Source organism: Phocoena phocoena, chromosome 7, assembly GCF_963924675.1.
Source record: "Phocoena phocoena chromosome 7, mPhoPho1.1, whole genome shotgun sequence".
Taxonomy (NCBI): Eukaryota; Metazoa; Chordata; class Mammalia; order Artiodactyla; family Phocoenidae; genus Phocoena; species Phocoena phocoena.
The window spans coordinates 108,602,656-108,626,008 of NC_089225.1; the positions used below are offsets into that span (position 1 = coordinate 108,602,656).

At 47.0% G+C, this 23,353-nt stretch overlaps 2 protein-coding genes across 4 annotated transcripts in view; both read left to right on the top strand.

The window, feature by feature from the left end:
• Positions 1-6,610, top strand: part of SAG (S-antigen visual arrestin) — a 30,646-nt gene extending 24,036 nt beyond the window's left edge. The window contains exons 13-16 of one of the 3 annotated variants that reach the window (XM_065880838.1): positions 394-417; positions 2,251-2,306; positions 5,374-5,389; positions 5,491-5,872. In XM_065880838.1, coding sequence (XP_065736910.1) covers positions 394-417; positions 2,251-2,306; positions 5,374-5,389; positions 5,491-5,497 — 103 coding nt within the window. In that variant the 3' untranslated portion in view covers positions 5,498-5,872. Of the gene's footprint in view, positions 1-393; positions 418-2,250; positions 2,311-4,855; positions 4,862-5,373; positions 5,390-5,490; positions 5,873-6,427 lie in introns of those variants that run through there. The other 2 variants (XM_065880836.1, XM_065880837.1) reach the window with 2 other exon arrangements.
• Positions 6,611-13,781: 7,171 nt separating this feature from the next.
• The window catches only part of DGKD (diacylglycerol kinase delta), a 107,955-nt gene continuing 98,383 nt past the window's right edge, over positions 13,782-23,353 (top strand). Inside the window, exon 1 of the mRNA XM_065880098.1 lies at positions 13,782-13,937. Coding sequence (XP_065736170.1) covers positions 13,782-13,937 — 156 coding nt within the window. The remainder of the gene's footprint in view (positions 13,938-23,353) is intronic.

A 23,353-nucleotide genomic window follows, 5' to 3' on the forward strand; every position in this document is an offset into this window, starting at 1 on the left:
GTGTGTGTAGCTGTGTTTCTCAAAGTGTATAGTGTTTTCTTTCATCTTCTCTGAGAGGATCTAAAACAGGGTCGAGTGCAGCAGTCAAGGTAAGTGGGCAGCAGGTAGTTCACGTGACCTTTGTGGCCCAGAGAGAAATTCTGGACCGAGGTTTATTCTTGAACATTAGGGCTTGAACCTACGTAATTCCTCTTTTTAACTAACCCACTTGAGAAAGAGATGAAATCACAAGTAGAGAGGAATAGCTGAGTTGGCTGTTAGGGGTGCGAAGATCCTGAAAGCTGTGAGTGAGGAACATGGCGGGCACGTGTCCAGCCTCTGAATAACGGCAAGTAAGGTTGTGTTACCACTGTGGAGAGTCACCACAGCCCTGTTTGCTTTTGTGTTTCCTAGCCTTCTGGGAGACCTCACCTCCAGGTAAACCCCTTCATCTTCCTTCTCTGCTTGATTCTCTGCTTGATTCCAAGATATCAAAGGGGACAAACCGGGGCTTCAAAACAGTGACAGTGAAGTCTGGTTTCCCGGCTGTCATGCTCAGAGGTCTTAGGAGATGATGCCCCTAACACCCTGCAGACCTTGGCTGATAGGTGTGAGGTTGGGGATGTTCCTCTGAGACAGTAGCTGGGCCTGCACCTGGGCGAGGACACACACATACACACACACTCAGAAAACTGGCACACTCCTTGCAGCTGCCCGTGTGTGTGGGGGGGAGGGGTAATATACATAACGTGAAGTTCACCATTTTACCCTTTTAAAAGTGTACAGTTCAGTGGTATCAGGGACATTCACAGTGTTGTGCCTCTGTCACCACTCTCTAGCTCCTGTACACTTTTCCCATCCCAGAAGGAACCCCCTTACCTATTAGCCGTCTCTTCCATTCTCCCCTCCCCCTCATCCCTGGCAACCACTAACCTGCTTTCTAGCTCTGTAGATTTGCCTAATCTGGACATGTTATATGAATGGAATCAGGCAATATTTGTCCTTTTGTGGCTGGCTTCTTCCCTTGACATCATGTCTGCAAGGTCCATGTTGTAGCACGTGTCAGCACTTCATTCCTTCTTATGGCCGAGAAATACTCCATGGTATGGACGGACCACGTTTTGGTTGGTGGACATTTGGGTTGTTTCCACCTGTGGGCGATTGTGATTAGTGACAGCAGCCATTTAAATCATGCACAAAGAGGCAGCAGGTAAGACAAGTCTGAGGCAGGCACTGACCTTACATATTCCTTCACCGACTCTTCTCACCTCCCCTCACATGGAGCCCAGGCTGTGCCTTCTCTCCTAGACCCCAGCCATATTCGGGTCCGCCAGGAGCGCCTTAGCAGCAGAAGTGCTTTGACCGAAGCAGTAACCCCAGGGCGGGAGGTGATGGGTCCTGGGTGAAACAAGGAGTAACCCTTGTTTCCCACACCCCTTTCCATTCTTCCTGTGCCTAGATTTCCCTTCCATCCCTTCCTGACTCCTTGCCTTCCTTTTTTTAAAATTAATTAATTAATTAATTAATTTTCGGCTGCATTGGGTCTTTGTTGCGGTGCACGGGCTTCTCACTGCGGTGGCTTCTCTTGTTGCAGAGCACCGGCTCTAGGCGTGTGGGCTTCAGTAGTTGTAGCACGCGGGCTCAGTAGTTGTGGTGCACAGGTTTAGTTGCTCCGTGGCATGTGGGTTCTTCCCAGACCAGGGCTCAAACCCGTGTCCCCCGCATTGGCAGGCGGATTCTTAACCACTGCGCCACCAGGGAAGCCCTGTTGCCTTCCTTTTTTAATATAAATTCCAAGTCGCCTCGAAGCCCTTTAGCCTCTGGAGTTGGGTAGACCCTGCTCATCCCTGTTCTGCTCTCTGCAGAGGGACTGTGTGCGGCCTTAGCACAGATTTAACACGTAAAAAGTAGTTACATTTTGCAAAGGATATTTTCAAAACTATCCTTATTCTCCAGGATTTCACCTCTTCTCTACCCATAATATCATGTCCCTGAAACTAATAACCAGGAGGAAGTGGGACCTAAAAATCCTAGCTGCCTCAGCCTCTCGCAAGTGGAGTTTCTAGACCACATTCCAGGGAATACATTTAAAATTCCTTCTTGACCACTTCCTGATTTCTGGTTTGTTTTGTTTTGACTCTCACTGAGTCCTCTTTCAGCTGGGGCCTGGGGACCTTTCACAAAGCTCTGCAACCCCAGCTCCCAGCTCTTGGCTGTGCATTTACAATTGTGTGCGTGTTCTCACCGCTCTGCATCCTTCTTTCTTTCTAGTGAAGTGGCCGCTGACGTGCCGTTCCGCCTCATGCACCCCCAGTCTCAGGACCCAGGTCAGTCTCGCGTTATCTTGCCTTTTTCTAGTCCTTTACCACTCACAGATTTATTACGTACTCACTGCTAGTCTTCCTTGACTGCATATCTGAGCACAGGCAGGGCCAGGTGGCCGAGGTTCCAGGCCACCTTCAAGTGCCTGGGCTCCCCCTCCCAGAAATGGGTGCTCGGCTACTAGGTCATGGGCCAGGTGGCTTGTCCACTTTCAGTGAGTGTGTGGAGGACGTAGCATCCCTGCTTGGGTGCGGGTTGTCTCGTTTGGTTTTATCAGGAATGATTTAAAAGCAGAAGCTTTGCTGTGAACAGACATGGATCCTTTTTTTTTTTTTTTTTTTTTAGTGTTTTTGTCCTTGTGATGAGAAGTCTTAGGATCTACTCTCTCTTTTTTTAAAAAAAATTTTTATTTATTTGGCTGCGCCTGGTCTTCGCTGCGGCATGTGGGATCTTTTAGTTGCGGCGTGCATGCGGGATCTAGTTCCCTGACTAGGTGATCGAACCCGGGCCACCTGCTTTGGGAGTGCGGAGTCTTAACCGTTAGACCCCCAGGGAAGTCCCCAGACCTGGATTTAGATTTAAATAAAATTTGAGTGAAAAGTAAATTTGACAGCCTGAGGCTTTTGCATTTCATTTGGAAGCATTAATAGGAATTTCGAAGATGATGCGTATTTCTGACAATGGCAATTATGATGAGAATACAGAAAATACTGGAAAAGAGAGTCAGGCTGGGTTCCTAATACCTTGGCTCCTTTGGATTGTAAATCCGTTGGCTCTTGTATGGATGTTAAAAGTAAATTAAGTAATGGTTGTACAGCTCTGTGAGCAAACTAAAACCCATGGGCCTGTACATGTAATAGGTAAATTGTATGATATTTGAATTAGATCTTAATACAGCTCTTTTAAAAGGGATAAATGAAGCGGCAAAAATAATGTAGGTGCAATCTCAGAAATTCTGAGGAAAAAGTCTCCTCTGTGTGTTAAGGTGGCTTAGTTGGCAGGAAAGAAAAATGGACCTGTCTGGATGAGAACCCTCCCGAGTTATAGTAATTAAGAACATTTTAAGTAAAAGTGGTATAAACAAGCAGGGTTTTTTTTTCTTATATTTTATAAAGAGCTTTTCTATGTTGATAATGAAATGGCATTTAAACATTAGAATAAGCCCCATATTCATTTTGGCTTTGTCTCAAAACTATTTTGTCTCAAAGTATCTCTTGCAAATATTTTAGATTCAAATACTCAAAACTTTTGGAAGTTTGACAAAAACTTCCCTTGGGGGAAAAATACAGTCTAACCATATTTTTTTTTATTCATTTATGCTTGTATCATTAAAATACTATTTTTAACTATGTGAGATTGAGACACATTCTGGTCCCTTTCAAGGACATTCTAAAAGGCTATTTTAAAACTATGACCGGAGGAGATGTCATAGTTTGTGTCAGATCATTTTCTGGCCCATGAACAGACTTTATGACTTCACTTGGGGGAAGTGGAGTTATTCCTTTTCTGAGTATGACATTTTCATGTTCCAGTCATTATGGCCCTCATGTTGAACATATCATAACATCAAGGCTAAACCAATGATCTTTTATACTGTGAGATTTGGGGGAGAAAGGACAAATCACCCCCATGGCCTCAAAATTTTGATTTCCAGAGGTTTATGAGTCCCAAGTTTCATTCACAGATGCATGCTCACATCTTACCTGCCTGGTCCCCGGTGCCCCGAGTTGAGACGGGTAGATGCTAAGCAGAGAAAGCATAAGTTGGAGTTAAGAAACCCTGCCAGGGCCAGGGGCCAAGTAATTTGTATGTAATAAGTTCTGGAGAAATGCTACCAGAACTTATTACATACAAGGGTTGGGAGGGGTGTCCAGGATGGTTCTTGCCCAGGGTCATTTTGATGAGTCAGCCCCTCTGTAGGTCCCCTGTGGTTAGCAGCCCACACAGACACTTCCCTCCTGGTACTGCCTTCCAGACAGGCACAAGAGATAAGGGCAGTGGCTCAGCCCCGCCACAAGCTCCCCCAAACCCTCTGGAGCTGTGTAGCCTCACTTAGCTCTTCCTGGCTCACCATGGTGGGTGGTGAGGCGATTACACTAGGACTTTACTAGGTGGGCAGCAAAAAGCTAAAAACAAAAACAAGGGGCTTCCCTGGTGGTGCAGTGGTTAGGAATCCACCTGCCATTGCAGGGGACATGGGTTTGATCCCTGGTCTGGGAAGATCCCACATGCCGCGGAGCAACTAAGCCCGTGCGCCACAACTACTGAGCCTGCACTCTAGAGCCCGTGCTCTGCAACAAGAGAAGCCACCGCAATGAGAAGCCCGTGCCTCACCACGAAGAGTAGCCCCTGCTCACCGCAACTAGAGAAAGCCCGTGTGTAGCAACAAAGACCCAACGCTGCCAAATAAATAAGAAAAAATAATTTAAAAAAACAAAAACAAAAAGCAGAAAACCTCACAAAGAATTAGCAATAACCCTGGGTCTGCAAAATATATGTGAAAATCTAACCCACTCCCCGCACCCGCCCCCTACCCCAAGATCAATGTGTTAAGAGAGAAGTCAAACTCCCTGAGGGGCCAGGGAGTGGTTCTCAAGCTTTAGTCACCCCCTTCCCCCAGCCACTGGAGTACTAGTTCAATGTCAAGTCCCAGGACTCACCCCTAGAGAGCCGGACCGTGGAAGTCTGGGTCATAACAGCTCCTGGGGGCTCTGATCTGGACAGGGTCCAAAGGGCACACAGGGAGAAAGGCTTAGAAATGAGAAGCACAACATCAGAGGGGCTGAGGCTAATCAGGGAAAGGGTCCTAGAGACGAGGTTATGGCTGATTCCGTCTGGGGAGGTGAAGTTGTGGTGGCAACTTTTAGAGGAAGCGATGGTTAAAAATGCAGGCAGAAAGGCCCTCTGAGTGGGAAATGGCAAAGAAGCAGGAATTACACGCCATTCTCATGAAATGCATATATCTAGGCCTTTTATTCCTCCACCTATAAAGTGACCTAACAAAGGAAGAAAATTTCCGGTAGACAGGATTTCTGCTAATAGATCTCTCTCTCCTTTCTTCCATGCTCACAGATAAGACCAAGAAAAGGTGAGCCCTGCTTGGTGTTATCCCTTTCTGTGACCTCCTTCTCCACAGCCCTAATGTGACCCCTCACAGTTGTTTTTTTTTTTCTTTTTTTGTAATGCAAGTGCCTGACTTAAGCTTTGATTGCCGAGGCATCCTCTTCAAAGAGGCATCCACTCGAATAAACACATTGCCAGCCACCGGACTCCATCAGAGCCAGGCCGGCTCTCCCTCTCCTTTGTTTTAGAGTTTGGTTGATTTCAATAGCAGATCATTTGAGCCACGTGTTTTTTGTCTTTCTGCACTTTAAATTCCCGCTCTTCTGTTTTAAATTCACCAATAAAGAGTGAGCCCTCGAAACCCTAGGCCCCCGCCTCCAACCCCAGTAAAGGCAGAACCCCAGGCCTGTGCGGTGTGCTCTCCCTCGCTACCCACGACCTCGCTGTGTGGCCCCAGGTACATGCTGTGTAATTTCCAGGTTCTGTAAGTAATAAACCTTTATTTTCTAAAAGTTTCTGGATGGTTATTGCTGAAGGGCATCTTGCAGTCGTAACAGGAACCACAAGGGCCAGTCCAGCCACAACAGTGGTTATTGATAGGCTGAGATCTGCACAAGACAAGCGCAAACCCCTTTTTGGGTCTTTCCATACACGCCCCATGCTCTCGATACCGGCGCAGGGCCTGGCTTTCCTTTTGCTCTCTAGTACCAGGACATGCACACATGCATACACACACGCGCACACATACACATACACGCGCACACACGCATACACGTGCACACATACGCATACACGCGCACACATTCACATATACACACACAGTTATTCCGGGCATGTATGTCTACTCTGTGGGTTCCTTCATTTTCTCTGATTTTTGTTTGTTAAAGAGATTTTACTTGAAACACTATGAGGAGAACGGCATTGTCCTGTGTTCCATCACGTAGGAAAATCTTGATCGGTTCCTGTGTTGCAAAAGGGAGATCAAGGATCTTGTTTTCCTCAAGATCTCATTGAAAGCTTCAAAGAACATGCCATGATCAAAGTGTTCTTTGTTGTATTTTAGTTTTCAGGATGAAAATTTGGTTTTTGAGGAGTTTGCTCGCCAAAATCTGAAAGATGGAAGAGAAGTGAAGGAAGAGAAGACAAACCAGGAGGCGGCTGTGGATGAGTGAAGAGGCCGGCTCAGGACTCGGGAAATGGGGTCGTTAGCAGCATGGTAGAGGTGCCCCACAGTTAGCCCTTTAGTTATGCTAAATACCAAAGCGCGGGTCTTCTTCACAGAAATAAAGTTTGTCTCTTCTGTCCTGGTTGTGAGTCAGGCTGACTTGTTGGGGAAGCTGAGTGACATCAACAGCACGCAAGCTGCAGCCTCGAGGGGCCCTGAGTCTGGGCAGGGGGGAGGGCAGCATCTAGAAAGGAGACCCATCAAGGCGAGAAGGCATCGTGAAATCAATGCGCTCACTCGAAGGGGCCTGGTGTGTCCCGGGCTTTCTCCAGGACCCCTGGGGTAAGCTGTTTCCCTGGAAACTTGGAGGGGGAGCAGTGTGTCTAACGGCCTGACCAATCCTAGCTCCAGTGCACCCAAAGACCCTCCCAAGAGAAACAGGGCAGTGGACACATGTGGGTAAAAACACTCTTCATCTCTGATTTAACTTTTGGGTCCAAGTCCTGTTTGAGCTCTGGGCCGTTGGTTGTTTCCATTGAATGCAAACAACGAACTGCCAGTTGGCTGGTTTAAAGGGGAAAAAAAGGAATGCATTGGAAGGACCTCAGAGTGGCTCAGAGAACTGACTTAAAGGAAGACTCTCCAGTTGCCACACCTGGGCTGGGTGGAAATCAGAGAAGGCTCAGGGTCCCAGCCCAGGAACTCAGGGTCCTGCCCTCTGGGGTGGCCATTCACCTGGTGGTGGCTCAGAACCAAATGCTCCTAGTCTCCGAGCCTCTGGTTCCAGTGTGCCGTTTCTGGGCAGGAGAATCTGGCCCAGCTTCGGTCAGGGGATCAGTGCCCTGGGGCCAACAATGGCAGAGCCCAGCCCCGGGAATGGGTTGTCCCAGAAGAGGGGGTTCACTGTGAGTCAGACAGGCTTCTTGTTTAGACTGTCTTCATTGAGATTGGGCATAGAAGGGGTTGGGGGAAAGGAGGAGACGTAACGGAGGTGATGCCAGGGCCCTGTCCTTTGCAGAATCCCCTTCTTGGCCCATGGTACCCCGGCCTTGGGGCCTGCTAATGATGGCAGAGAGGCTGAATGGCTCTCTTGGTGGCCACGGAGGGGCTTGGGGGATGTGTAGGCTCTGGTCCATGTCTCAAGGGAATAGGATGAAAGGGGGTTGGAGAGTTCTGTACAGTTTAACCTGCTCACAGGAGGTACGAGGGTGAATGGGAGGGGGCATGTGTGGGCTGGACACTCGGGGTCAGGTCTCCAGGACAAACAGCAGTGGCGGAGGGCCAGACACAGTGTGGGTTCCGTGCATATGAAGGCTCCCACATCTGGGTTTGTTCAGCAGGATTCCAGGCTGGTTTGTGTCCTGGGGACTGGGATTTAGACCAGAGGCTCCACTTGGGAACCTTGGACAGGATCCCATACACACAGAGCAAGGTCTGAACTCGAGTGTTGGATATGAGGCATTCTGATATTGACAGGGGTGAGGATTCATTTCTGGAGGAGGAAGACTGATAATAACAATACAGGCACGGGGCTTCCCTGGCTGTCCGGTGGTTAAGACTCTGCACTTCCAGCGCAGGGGGCACGGGTTCCATCCCTGGTCAGGGAACTGAGATCCCGCATGCTGCGTGATGCGGCCAAAATAAATTAAGAAAAATATACAGGTGAAAAGCTGTGGGTTTGCAGGGTCAGACACGATTTCCCCATCGGCAGGCTTCCACTCCAGCCACACCCCTCTCTCGGGATACTCAGGGAGGGCGGCATGCTCCTCTGGGAATCTGAGCCCGTCTGCTGCCCTCCTACCCCACAAGCCCACAGGTTGGCTGTGGTTGGCTCCCGCCCGAGATGCCGGGCGAGCCAGGGACTTGGGAGTCTGCCTGGCAGGGCCCGGTGAGAGGATCAGCCAGTTGGTTCCTGCATTTCTTGACCCCAGGATATCCTAAGTCAGGGTGGGCAGGAATAGGTCAGACCTTTGTGCGGGTGTGAGAGCCAGAGAGAAGAGCTGGAAGGCCAGTCCCTGGAGAGCAGAGGTCAGGACAGCCCTGGCCCTCCAGGTTATTCTGGTACCAAAACGCCTGACTTTCGCATGCTGGCTAGTCTGCGATCTGCAGCTGGCCGCCCCTACAAGGGCGTGCGGGTGTGAGCAGGAAGTGAGCAGCCGCTGCCCCGAACGGAATATGGAACCTCAGCTTGGCTGGGCCTGCGCTCTAGAGGCGTTGCGTCTGCTCTGGCGTCGGAAGGCCGGATGTCCCGTGTGCAGGTTGGATGAGCAGCCCAGGGTTTTCTAGGTAGGTGCAGTGGGAGAAACAGGGTGAAAAGGAGCTGAGGGTGCTGCATGGAGACAGCGGCAGCTGAGAACTTGGGGCAAAGTTCTGCAACCTGCAACCAAAGGAGAAGTAGGGGTCCCTGCTATTTATTGGGCACCTGCCTTGTGCTAGGCACTTCACCTGTTACAGCTAATCATTCCAACTATGCTTCCCATTTGTTAGATGAGGAAACTGCAGTTCAGAGAGATTATGTACCTTACCCAAGGTCACACAGCTAGTGAGAGTTGGAGTCAAGACTTAAACTCTGGTTTCCCTGAGTCTATAAAGTTCCCAGAACTTTGCTCACCATTTTTTTTTTTTTTTTTGCTACACTGTGTGGCATGCGGGATCTTGGTTCCCTGACCAGGGATTGAACCCGTGCCCCCTGCAGTGGAAGCTCGGAGTCCTAACCACTGGACCGCCAGGGAATTCCCTTTGCTCACCTTTTGTTGCTGAATGTGTATATGAGAGTCTGGGGGGGGGTGTGTGTCGGAGCATTTATGATTCAACAATGGCTGCCCTTAAGTTATTTTTTAAGTTGAAAATATTATTGAGATAATTATAGATTCACATGTAGCTGTAATCCACCCATCTTTTTCAGATTTCCCGCCTTTTTACTTGTATTCGTGTGTGTCTATTTAGTTCTCTACAATTTTATCACGTGTAGATAACTTCTTTTTAGAGTGTCTGTTTTCCTATTCCTTTAACATTTTTCACTGCTTGCCTCCCAGTCTAATATCACGACCCTAAGGGTTTAGTTTACTTATGCTTGGGGGGTGGGCAGGGAGGGGGCGGAAGCTGGGTGCACTTGGAAATGTATGGGGGTGGTATTTGGTTGACGCAGGTCCTGGGGGCAAGGGGAACTACGTGTCGCACACAGGAAAGCAATGTCCTGCTCCAGATGTCAATCATAACCGCAGTTCAGGATAAAATAAGATAATTCCCATGTTTTCAAGTGCATCCTTTATTCTAACGTGAAGCGGTTCTTTTTGACAGGAGGTGCACTTCTACATTGACAGGTCGAGAAGAAAGATTAGGTTGGATGTGAAGTGTGTTATTACTGCCACCTTGATATGCCCTTAAGGTGGGGTAAACTCGGGGAGCAGCATATTGTTAGAGATGATTCACAGCGTGACTCATTGCATAAGGAGGTACGGGTGAATGTGCTCTTACAGGCGTGCCACCTTGGGGGTGGTCTCCAAGGGACAGCACTCTGCAGCCACCAGAGAACACAAAGGCTTCTTTGCTCATCAGAGAAAATATGGCAGTTATGTTCCTCTGATTTAAGAACATAATATAGTTCTTACTAAGCCTAATACTCTTTTTAAAAATATACTTTTTATTTTCAAATAGTTTCAGATTTGCAGAAAAGTTGCAAAGAAAGTACAGTGAGTTCCCCCATACCCAGTTTCCTCTAAATTATTAACATCTTACATTAGGGTGGTGCATTTGCCACACTGAATGAATCAATATTTACGTATTATTATTAAACTAAAGCCCATTCTTTATTCAGATTTCCTTAGTTTTTACCTAATGTCCTTCTTCTGTTCCAAGATCCCACATGACATTTAGTCATCACATTCCCTTAGGCTCCTCTTGGCTGTGACAATTTCTAGTACTTTTTCATAATTGCAAATAGACTCCTATTCAGCCACAATCTCTGCCTCCCAACTCTCCCTTGCGTTCACGTTCCTGCCCTTGGCTTTTCGCCTCTAAAATGATGGATTCTGGAACCCTGGTATCCCCTGAGCCTCTAAAGGGCATAGGCAACAGCACACCCAGGCATCTCGAGCTCAGTTTGCTCCAAACCAAGTTCATCTTCTCCTCTAGGCCTACTGTGCTCAGTGGGGCGTTCTTCCCTGGAAAGCCCCGTATCTGGGAGGCATTCCGACTTGCCCCGCTCCCTAATCTCCTGCCAGGGAGCACCTGGTCCCTATTCTTCCCTCTACTACGTCTTCTGTCTGTCACCTCCTCTCTCTACCTCCACAACTACCTCCTCGGTTCTGGCCCAAATCAGCATTGCCTGGATTGGTAAGTCACTTTATTTTATTTTTAAAATATTTATTTATTTATTTATTTTGGCTGCACCCGGTCTTAGTTGCGGCACATGGGATCTTTAGTTGTGGCATGCAGACTCTTAGTTGAGGCATGAGAACTCTTGCGGCATGCATGCGGGATCTAGTTCCCCGACCAGGGATAGAACCCTCCTCTGCTTTGCAAAAACCCTTCAGTGGCTCTGGTGCCCAGAGGATAACGTCCTTGCTCCTGAGTCAAACAGAGGCTGCTTTGAGTCCTGATGCAGCTCACCTTCCAGACTCCCCACCACCTGACCAGTGGCTCAGCAGCAAATGCAAATCCCTGTCATCCTCCCAACTCGCCTAGTAGTCTCCTGCCTTTTTGTATTTTCCTGGAAAATTCCCTCCATCCCCTCGCCTTTCAGTTCAAATCTCCAAACCAGGCTGGGGTAATCCGTCCTCTGGAGAGGCTCCCCTGACACCTCCGGCAGAGCTATAACTCTTTCTCCTGCTGTACCGTCCCTCCCCCATAACACCCTTAGATTTTTGCACTTATGTATCACGCTACATTGTAATTAATTGATACAAAAATCACCAATCTCCGTGGAGATGCAGGACACCCTCCCCTCTGTGCCCTTATTAGCCAGCTCCTTGCTGTCATAACAAGGTACCACAGACCTGGGGGCCTAAACAACAGAAATTTATTTTCTCAAAATTCTGGAGACCAGAAGTCTGAGATCAAGGTGTCGGCAGGGTCAGATTCTTCTGAGGCCTCTATCCTTTTCTCGCAGATGACTTCTCTGTGTGTCTTCACATGGTCTTCCCTCGGAGCCTGTCTGCGTCCAAATGTCTTCTTATTGATGTAAGGACACCAGTTGTATTGGATTAGGGCCCATCCTAATGGCCTCGTTTTAACTTGATTACCTCCTTAAAATTACCTCATTTTTACTTGATTACCTCCTTAACTTGATTACCTACCTATCTCCCAATACGGCCACATTCTTAGGTACTAGAGGATTAGGACTTCAACGTATGAATGTTGGGAGCGGGGACACAAGTCAGCCCATAACAAGACCCTTCTCTCCTCTTTCTCCCTCTGAGCTCCTTCGAGCCTCAGCTTCCTGGGAGGCCTAGCCCTGAAGGTTCAAGGACTTGGGAATCACATAGTCCAAGTTCAAATTCTGCCTCTCATCAATTCCTTGGGAGACGTGTCTGAACCTCAGGTCTTCATCTCTAGAATGAGACCATCAAGCTTGCTCTGGGGGACATGTGTGTGGACTAGAGTCGCTGGTCAAGTGTCTGGTGTGTGGCCGGTGGGCAGTATACGGGAGCCGTCACTGTCCCGCATTGCGGAACTTTCCGCGATGATGGAAATCTTCTATATTTGTGCTGTCCCGTGTGGTAGCTGCTAAACCACATGCAGCTGAAATGTGGCTAGTGTGACCGAGGAACTGAAAATTTAATTTTAATTAATTGAACTTGAAATTGAAGTAGCCACATGTGGCTAGTGGCTACCGCATTGGGCTGCAAAGCTGGGTTCACCAGGGGTCTCCAGCGTGTCCCAGAGTGTTCCTGCATTAGGCCCTGATATGCTCTGTCCTGGCAGTGAATCCATTCCCCTGGCCATGTCCCCACACCAGATGCTCCTCTGTGGCCCCTGGGGGGGGGGGGGGGGGCGTGTCTCACTTATTTTGCCTCTGGAAAGCATTGCCCAGTGCAGTGGGGGCCAGAGTGTGCTGACCCGCAGGCAGGACAAGGAGCCACTGTGTCTCTAGGAGCAGCCCTTTGAAAGGGCAAGGGGAAAATTGTGCAGCCCCTTAGTACCTCAGAATGTGGCTGTATTTGGAGATAGGGTCTATAAAGAGGATTTGCCCTTCTCAGGTAGCACCAAACCCTTCTCCACCTGGATGTCCCATAGGGCAGCAAAAACTCACCTCCAATTTCACTCCCTCTCCTCCAGCTGTCTTAGCTGGGAAGGAGGGGCTTATCCCAAATTGCCTCTGCCTCTCCTCCAGCTACCCTCCGAAGTCCACTTCTCCGTCTCCCCAGCCCCTCCCAGTAATCCAGGGCAGCCACCTGCCCCGATTGCTTAAAAGCCTGGATCACAGTCCTCAGCTTTGTGACTTAGCCCCGCCCAGGGTTGAGATGGCTCAAGGGCTTCCTGTTGCCTTCAGAACTCAGCCTAAAAGACCAACCCCCTTATCAGGTTTACAAAGGCCCAGTCTGACCTGCCCGCCCCCAGGCTCATCTCTTCAAGTATTTTCCTTCCTTTAGGCTACAGTTTCCCTTTTTTCCAGAGATATGTGCTTTCTTGCCTCCAGGTCTTTGCACAATCTCATCTCTTGGCCTGGAACAGGGGTCCCCGGTTAGGGATAACTCCTGCTCACATTTTCCGTCTCACTTTATCTTTTTCTCCAGGAAGCCTTCTCGGATGGAACTGTGTATCCCTGTTCCGGCATCCCACAGGCCTGTCCAAGTACTTTCTTTCCTGCATTCATGCATGCATTCACCCACTCCTCGAACTGTTTGTCGTGCAACTAACTACTAAATGCCGGACGCTGCTTTAGATGCTGGAGACACGATGCAGGGCAAGAAAGACAGTCCCGAGCCGCCTGGAGGTCACTTACATTCTTGAAGGGGAACATTAAAGATGAAAAAGAGTGAACACAAAAATAAAAAACCCCATACAAATTGTGTCCCAGGAAGAAAAGAAACAGATGCTAAAACCTGTGGCTCTGACACCACCGGTGGGGGCGAAGAGACGCCCGGCAGGGGCGCCACCTCCGGCTGCGCGCGCGGCCGGCAGGGGGCGCGGAGGGGCGGAGCTGGAGACAGCGGTCCAGGCCCCGCCCCTCCGGGCCCCGCCCCCCAGCCCGGCTCGGCCCCGGCCCCGGCCCCGCCCCCGCCCGCTGTGCGCGCGCTGGCCCGGCAGCATGGCGGCGGCGGCGGGTGCCCCTCAGCCGGGTCCGCCGCAGCCGCCTCCGCCGCCGCCGCCTGAGGAGTCGTCCGACAGCGAGCCCGAGGCGGAGCCCGGCTCCCCGCAGAAGCTCATCCGCAAGGTGTCCACGTCGGGCCAGATCCGCCAGAAGGTGAGCCCGCGGCGGCGGCCCGGGCGCGCGCCCCTCACGCCGCGGCAGCCCCGTGAGGCCCGCAGTTCGGCCCGAGCAGCCGCCCAGGCCCGGCCCGGCCCGGCCTAGGGTCCCGCCGGGCGCCGCTGCTCGGACGGAGCGCGCTCCGCGGGGTAACGGACCAGGCGCCCGGGGCTGAGCGCGCCTCCCGGCGGGGCGGCGGCGGGGACCCCGGGACGGGGAGCAGGTGGGCGCCGCGCGGGGCCGGGCCGGCAGGGCGCTTGGCGGGGCGGGCCGCGAGGAAGCCCCGTGCCGCGAGGACCGGGAGGGACAGGCCTGCAGGCTGGGGGGCGAGCGCACCAGAAATGGGGACTTCTGGCTGCGTCCGGCCGGCGAGCGCTCCCCGACCCGGGTTCTGCACATTTCTGAGGACGGATCGGGCTCTTTCTCGCTGGGTGCTCTGCACTCACCTGTGGCCCCTGAGAAATTCGATTGGACCCAGGTGTGGGGCTCTTCCTTCCCCTCGCGTGGATTTTCGTGCGGGAAAGGGCAGGGATGCGCGTCCCGTGACCATCTCTCTCTCCCTCCTCGGGAAAGCGGGGAGAGGGGGGCTGTCCCTGGCTGCGCACCCGCTTGGCATCTCGCTCTCGGTGGAGAACTCCAGACGCGAAGTATTAGCTGCAGAAAGACGCATTTCCTTTCTGCAGGAGTAAAGTTGCACCCTTTGTTTTCCCATTGCGGTTTCTGTTGCAAACTGCTTTTGGGTTTTGCTGCAGGTGAGCCCTCTGTGTTAGCACACGGCTTCCTCAGGCAGGTGGTTGGACAGGTGGCTGAGGGCAGACTAGGTCTGTGGGCAGCCTGGGCAGATCCAGCTGGCACAGACTATCTCATCCCGCTGCAGTGCGCTTTTCCTCCAGGGCCAGTGAGTTCAGCTGGTACTTTTACCGTGGGAGCCGTTTCTTAATCTTATGTCAGCCTCTGATACCCCCTGGGATGGGGTAATCTTTTGTCCCAATGTTACAAACAGTTTTACTGTGAAGTGCTCCAGTTATTCAGCGCATAGGTATTGAACACCTCCTTTGTTCCAGGTATAACAGTAATAGTAATAATTATAACTAGCAATTCTCCAGTGCTTACTTTGTGCCAGGCACTCTTCTTGGGTTAAGTTTACGGCACTTTACACGGGTTAACTCATTAGCACTGGTGATAACCCACCGTGTTGGGTGTTGTCTGTCATTCCCTTCGTATGGAATTGGAGGTGGAGAGGGTAAATGTCTTGCCCAGGGTGTCACTGGTAGTAACTTGGATCTGGATCTGAACTATGGTCAGGATCCCAAGATGGAAGGCAGTTTCTCCATTTCGGGGTTCCCAGCCTGTAGGAGGTGGACATCTGTCCATGTGACAGTATGATGTAGTAAGTGCTGTGGAAGCTTAGAGGACTGAGAATCCAGCTACCCTGGGAGGCAGGATCTTGCGGGAAACAGTTTGTCAGGCTAAGTAAGGAAAGAGGGACTTTCCACCTAGTTGAATGTTGTATCTACAGGTTTAGGCACACCTGGGAATGGTCAGAAGGTGAGTGGGTCAGATTGAGAGGAATGAGGAAGAGGCTGGAAAGGTAGATCAGGCTGGATTTTGAAAGGATAGCCCTGGAGTTGGGTTTGTGGCCTTGGGCAAGAGGGAGCCACTAAGGATTATTCAGAGCCTGAGAGTGATGGGTCAGAGGTGCTTTTAGAAAGATCTCCAAGTAACCCTAAATGGTACTGATAGGAGTTGTTCTCACCTGTTGCTTGGTCCTCAAGCATGGTGTGTGCCCAGTATGGGGTGGATCATGTGATTTACAACTGTCATTAAGATTTGATCTCTCAGAGATTCCACTGTTTGTCCAGAATTCTGTTCTTAAGGAGTCTTTTTTTTTTCCCTCTTAAAACAATAGCTGTTACACCAGCTGTTCTGGCTGAGGAGTGATGGGTAGAGTGTTAAAAATACACCCCGAGGACTTGAGTTTCTGAATACAGTCACATCTGCTGTACAGATAGCTTAAGGTTGAGTTTCTTTTGGGTTGTTAGAGATTGGTGGAATGTGAGGTTTACTGTGTGTGTGGTAGCTCCCAACCTCCCTTCCCCACTCCCCCTTTTAAAGCAGATAAGCCATTCAGAAAATTCCTCTGGTATATGTGGTACACAGGGGAAATATCCAGAATGGTATGGGGTATCATTCTGAGTCCAAAAAGGAGCGACCCACTTTAAGTATTTAAAACAGAGGGAGTTCAATGGGGAGTGGTCGCACAGGTGCTGAAGAATTGAGAATGCAAACAGTGGGCAGTGAGGTAACCCCGCGATGAGGCAGCAAACAGGAAGCTGGAAGACAAGCCGGGAGGCAGCACATCAGGAACAACTACGACTCGCCAGAGGCTGGAACCACCATGGGTCATCTGGCGTGGGCTGGAGGCCTGGAAGGACACAGCTGCTCCTGGAGACTCACCCCATGCCCCCTCCTGCCTGGGAAACCCAGCCTGCAGGGATCAGCAGTTTGGAGTAGAGCAGGAGAGTGAGGAGTGGAACTGAGGACAAGCTGGCCCAGGACCAGAGCTGTCTGTATGGCAGGTTTTTGAAACATCAGTCCAGTGCAAGCTAGAGCTGTCTTAATGGGAAAGAAAAGGGGGTATCTTATGACAGCGCTTCTCGGATTTTCATGTGCGGACACGTCCCCTCGGGATCTTGTTAAAATGCAGATTCTGGTTGAGTAGGTCTGGAGTGGGGCTAGAGGTTCTGCATTTATCACCTCCCAGGAGATGCTGCTGCTGCTGGTCATGGACCAGACTTTGAGAAATAAGGCCATAAGGACATGTGTAAAGAGAAGCCTTATCAAACGCCAAAAAAAATCTTTATTCGTGAGGTTCTTTTAAAACTTTTTCCCAAGTCTTTGATGGGGAAAGTCTTTGAAAATTTGATGTGTATAGATTTGAGATGGCTGTTTATTAGTTTAGCATTTCATGTACGTCTGATATTTTCATATGTTCCAACTCTCCCCAGCAAACACATTACTTCATTTCATTTCCTTACCATAGTACACAGTAGTGACTTTATAGGACCACATGGCTAGTGTGGAAAAAAGAAAATGGAACTAATACACTGGTAAATTAGCTTATGAACACATTATAAGGTATTCTGAAATTTGAGTAGAGAACAGTGTGATTCTGTGAAGCCTTATCAGTTAAGATGGAGCTTAATTTATTTAAAAATTTTAAAAAAGTTAACATTTTTTGGCTTTGTGCATTAACATGCTTATATTCTTAATTTCACATTTAAACAAAGTATTTTTTCCATTGTGAAATGAAGACTAGTAGAAATTAAGTAAAATGTTCAAGTTGTAAAATACTTAAAAAACAGCTTTACTAAGATAAAATTCACATACCGTACAGCTCACTCATTTAAAGTGTACAGTTCAGTGTTTTTTAGTATATTTACGGTTGTGTAATCATTACCACAGTCAGCTTTAGAACATTTTCATCACCCCAAAAAGAAACCCATGGGACTTCCCTGGTGGCACAGTGGTTAAGAATCCGCTTGCCAATACAGGGGACACAGGTTCGATCCCTGGTCCAGGAAGATCCCACATGCCGCAGAGCAACTAAGCCCGTGTGCCACAACTACTGAGCCTGCGCTCTAGAAGCCTTCGAGCCACAACTACTGAGCCCGCATGCCACAACTACTGAAGCCCGCACATCTAGAGCCCATGCTCCGAAACAGGAGAAGCCACTGCAATGAGAAGCCTGTGCACCACAACTAGAGAAAGCCCACGTGCAGCAGTGAAGACCCAGCGCAACGAAAAAAGATAGAAACCATTAGCATTTACTCCCCATTTTTTCCCAACTCTCTCAACCCTAGGCAACTGCTAGTCTGCTTTCTATTTTGTGGATTTGCTGATTCTGGACATCTCATATAAATATAATATGTAGTATGTACCCTTTGTGTCTGGTTTCTTTCACTTAGTAAAATGTGTTCAAAATTCATCCATGTTGTAGCCTGTGCCAGTACTTCTTTTTGTTTTACTGCTGAGTAATATACCGTTTATTTACATTCATCTGTTGCTGGGCATTTGGGTGATTTTCACTTTTTGGCTATTCTGGATAATGCTGCTGTGAACATTCGTGTACATATTTCTGTGTGTACATATGTTTCATTTCTGGTGGATATGTACCTAGAAGTAGGTTTGCTGGGTCACATGGTAACTCTATGCTTAGTCTTTGAGAAACTGCCAGACTGTTTTCCAAAGTGACTGCACTATTTTACATTTCCACCAGTAAGGTATGAGGGTTCCAGTTTCTCCATGTCCTCAGTTGTTTTACCTTTTTGATTATAGCTATCCTAATGGGTGTGAAGTGGTATTAAAGTTTTTGTTTTTGTTTTTTTAAATATTTATTTTTTGACTGTGTCGGGTCTTAGTTGCAGCACCTGGGATCTTTCGTTGCGGCACGTGGTCCTCTCTCTAGTTGTGGCTCGCAGGCTTAGTTGCCCCAAAGCATGTGGGATCTTAGTTCCCTGACCAGGGATGGAAGTGGCATCCCTTGCATTGCAAGATGGATTCTTAACTACTGGACCACCAGAGAAGTCCCTAAAAGGTTTTTTTTAAAGCTAGTATGTAGCAGTATTTAAGAGTCTAAACTTTGGTGTCACGAACAAGTCTCCAAACCTCTCAAGACTTGGTTTCCTTATCTGTAAATAGGGAAAATACTAGTTCTTGGGTAACGAGTGGTGACAGTAAATGTTAGGTGTGTGTTCCTGAGCCTCAGTTTCTATCTCTGCAAAATATAAATGATAATAATAGTTCTCAGATCTGTAAAATAAAAATGATGATGATAACTCATAGAATCAAGTGGAGTAGTCTTTGTGCAATGCTTACTTAGCGTCGAGCCTGGCATATTATGAGCATTCAATAAATGGTTGCTTTTATGATTATTTCTGTCTTTCTGATTGTTCACTTTTTATATCTTGACCACTAGCCATCCCCCTGAACCCCTCCACCCCCAGCTCAAGCTGATCTGGGTGAGTCTCCATCTCTAGCAGCCAGAATAGCAAATAAAAACAAATCTGGCAGACAATTAACAGTGAGTATCTTTTTTAAAAATTGTTAATTTATTGAATACTAGTGGGAATAGCATGGGCTAGGTGTTATTTTCTTTATTTCACAGATTCAGTTTAACTGAGCAAATAGTGGAGACCTTAAAATTGTTCTGTGTGCTGGCACTTGGGGGGACCTTCCTGAGCAACAAAGAACACCCCTAGAGCTAGTAGTCTGAAGAAGGCGTTAATAGAATAACCACATAGGTACTGTAGGGTTGTTTTGGTGATGAAAGGACTCTAAATCTAATGTCTGGTGTCTTTGTAAAAGAAAGAGGAGAAAGATTTGGACACAAAGGAACACACAGAGAAAAAAGCCATATGAAAACAGAGCCAGCGATTTAGATCTGTGCTGTCACAAACCAAGGACCAGGTGGGGCCCCTAGAAGAGGTAATAGAATCTCCCCTGGATCCTTTAGAGGGAGCGTGGCCCTGCTGACACCTTGATTTTGGACTTCTAGCTTCCTGGATTGTGGAACAACACATTTCTGTTGTTTAAGCCTCCCAGTTTGTGGCCTTGGTTATAGGGCAGCCACAGGAAACTAATGTAGGGCATATACTGACTCTGAAGGGGATGTCGAGGGGCTGAAGCAGTCAGAAATGCCTGTGGGACCTGAGGTATTGGAATCTGCCAAAGGGCAGCAATCCTTGGTGAGCTCCCTCAATTTGGTTTAGGATGCCAAAAAGCCACTTCCAAGGAATGAGGAGGATTAGAAGTAGGACTTCCAAAGGCTGCAGTCATGCTTCATAGCATGTCAATTCTCTGAAATTAAGGTAATCCCAGAGTGCTGTTGTTTTTAGGTGCTTAACAGAAGCAACTTCAGTCCTCTGTAGAGGGAGGTGACATCATCCAGTCGTCCAGTTATTTTCACAAGCCATGTTGTAAATTCATTGTTTTGTCTTCAGTGAAGAACAGACACACGGGGAGGCAAGGCCATGTGAATTAAAACCAAGGGAAACAGCAGACTATAAAGACAGATAAACAGGGGCTCTAGACATCAGGCACAGATTTTGAAACAACTATGCTTACTATGTTTAAGGAGATAAAAGACCAGACTGAGAATTCTGGCAGAGAACTAGAAACTAAAAAAGAACCAAATGAAAATTCTAAAACTGGCAAATGTAATAAAGTTAAGTTCTCAAAGGAAGAGTAGAATAGACACGGCTGAAGAAAGAATTCAGTGGCGCAGAAGACAGCTCAAAAGAAAATTACCCATAAGGAAGCCTGGAGACAAAAAAAAGTGGAGAAATTAGCAGATAAGGCAGGAGTCAGAGATAATAGTGAAAAGGTCTTTTATGAGAAAATTGGGCAGAAACAACATTTGTAAAGATAATGCCTGAGAACTTCCCACAACTATTAAAAGGCACCACCCACAGATTCAGTAGCCTGTGAACACAAAGAAAGCCTCACCTATCACTTAATAAAACTGCTGAAAACCACAGATGAAGAGTCTTGAAAGCAACTGGAGACAGATTACCCTCAAAAGAGCAACAGTGAGACTGACAGCTGTGTTCTTAACAGAAGCCATGGAAGCAGAAGTCAATCAAAATTTAAGTGCTGGAAGAAACTGCTAACCCTAATTCATTACTCAGCCAAAAGATCCTTCAGAAATAAAGCTGAAATAAAGATGTTTTCAAATAAACAAAATCAATTTTTTGTGTGCAGACCCATAATGAAGGAAACATCGGGGGTGTTTTTGTTTGTGTCTGGCTAAAGGAAAATGATCTTAGGTGAAGGGTTAGTGTTTCAGGAAGGAAAGAAGAGCAAAGAAAAGGGCACTGATATGGAAAACTGAATGATTATCAACTGCTAAATTTTTTTTTTAACATCTTTATTTGAGTATAATTGCTTTACAGTGGTGTGTTAGTTTCTGTTTTATATCAAAGTGAATCAGCCATACATATACATATATCCCCATATCTCTTCCCTCTTGCGTCTCCCTCCCAACCTCCCTATCCCACCCCTCTAGGTAGTCACAAAGCACCCAGCTGATCTCCCTGTGCTGTGCGGCTGCTTCCCACTAGCTATCTCTTTTACATTTGGTAGTGTATGTATGTCCATGCCACTCTCTCACTTCTTCCCAGCTTACCCTTCCCACTCCCCATGTCCTTAAGTCCATCCTCTATGTCTGCATCTTTATTTTGTCCTGCCCCTAGGTTCTTCAGAACCTTTTTTTTTTTTAGATTCTATATATGTGTGTTAGCATACGGTATTTGTTTTTCTCTTTCTGACTTAACTTCACTCTGTATGACAGTCTCTAGGTCCATCCACCTCACTACAAATAACTGAACTTCGTTTCTTTTTATGGCTGAGTAATATTCCATTGTATATATATGTGCCACATCTTCTTTATCCATTCATCTGTTGATGGACACTTAGGTTGCTTCCATGTCCTGGCTGTTGTAAATAGAGCTGCAGTGAACATTGTGGTACATGACTCTTTTTGAATTATGGTTTTCTCAGGGTATATGCCCAACAGTGGGATTGCTGGGTCATATGGTAGTTCTATTTTTAGTTTTTTTAAGGAACCTCCATACTGTTCTCCATAGTGGCTGTATTAATTTTGCATTCCCACCAACAGTGCAAGAGGGTTCCCTTTTCTCCACACCCTCTCCAGCATTTATTGTTTGTAGATTTTTTGATGATGACCATTCTGACCAGTGTGAGGTGATACCTCATTGTAGTTTTGACTTGCATTTCTCTAATGATTACTGATGTTGAGCATCCTTTCATGTGTTTGTTGGCAATCTGTATATCTTCTTTGGAGAAATGTCTATTTAGATCTTCTGCCCATTTTTGGATTGGGTTGTTTGTTTTTTTGATATTGAGCTGCATGAGCTGCTGGTAAATTTTGGAGATTAATCCTTTGTCAGTTGCTTCATTTGCAAATATTTTCTCCCATTCTGAGGGCTGTCTTTTCATTTTGTTTATGTTTTCCTTTGCTGTGCAAAAGCTTTTAAGTTTCATTAAGTCGCATTTGTTTATTTTTGTTTTTATTTCCATTTCTCTAGGAGATAGGTCAAAAAGGATCTTGCTGTGATTGATGTCATAGAGTGTTCTGCCTATGTTTTCCTCTAAGAGTTTTATAGTGTCTGGCCTTACATTTAGGTCCTTAATCCATTTTGAGTTTATTTTTGTGTATGGTGTTAGGAAGTGTTCTAATTTCATTCTTTTACATGTAGCCATCCAATTTTCCCAGCCCCACTTATTGAAGAGGCTGTATATTGTATATTCTTGCCTCCTTTATCAAAAATAAGGTGACCATATGTGCGTGGGTTTATCTCTGGGCTTTCTATCCTCTTCCATTGATCTATATTTCTATTTTTGTGCCAGTTCCATACTGTCTTGATTGCTGTAGCTTTGTAGTATAGTCTGAAGTCAGGGAGCCTGATTCCTCCAGCTCCGTTTTTCTTTCTCAAGATTGCTTTGGCTATTCGGGATCTTTTGTGTTTCCATACAAATTGTGAAATTTTTTGTTCTAGTTCTGTGAAAAATGCCAATGGTAGTTTGATAGGGATTGTATTGAATCTGTAGATTGCTTTGGGTAGTATAGTCATTTTCATAATGTTGATTCTTCCAATCCAAGAACATAGTATATCTCTCCATCTGTCTTTGGGTTTGAAATATATATAGAATTAAAATACATAGCAACGGTATGTAAGTCAGAAGGGAGGTAAATGGTATAAAACTGTTTAAAGTTTTCCTTGCAATTCCAGGAAAAAGAAAAAAGAACCAATTAATATTAGGCAAGTCAGGGATACATGTTGTAATCTGTGCAGCAGCCACTAAATTGTGAAAGATAATATGGTATCTAAGCTAAAAGGCAAGAAAAATTGAATAATAAGAAATTCCAAATCTGAAAGAAGGCAAGAAAGGAGAGAAAAGGGAGAGGGAGGGATTGGGGGTTTGGGATTAGCAGATGCAAACTGTTATGGATAAACAACAAGATCCTGTTGTATAGCACAGGGGACTATATTCATTATCCTGTGATAAACCATAATGAAAAAGAATCTAAAAAAGAATGTGTATATATATATATGTATAACTGAATCACTTTGCTGTACAGCAGAAGTTAACACAACACTGTAAATCAACTATACTTCAATAAAATTAAAAAAAAAGAGAGAAAAGGAAACATTGATCAAGTGGAACAAAGAGAAAGCAAACAGTAAGTGGATAGGCTTAAATCCCAATATAACAATAATCACGTTAAATATAAGTGAATTTGAATGCTCCCGTTAAAAGTCAGAGATTGTCAGACAGGTAAGAAAACAAAAGCAGACCAGGTTATTTAAGAGAGATATATTTAAAACAGA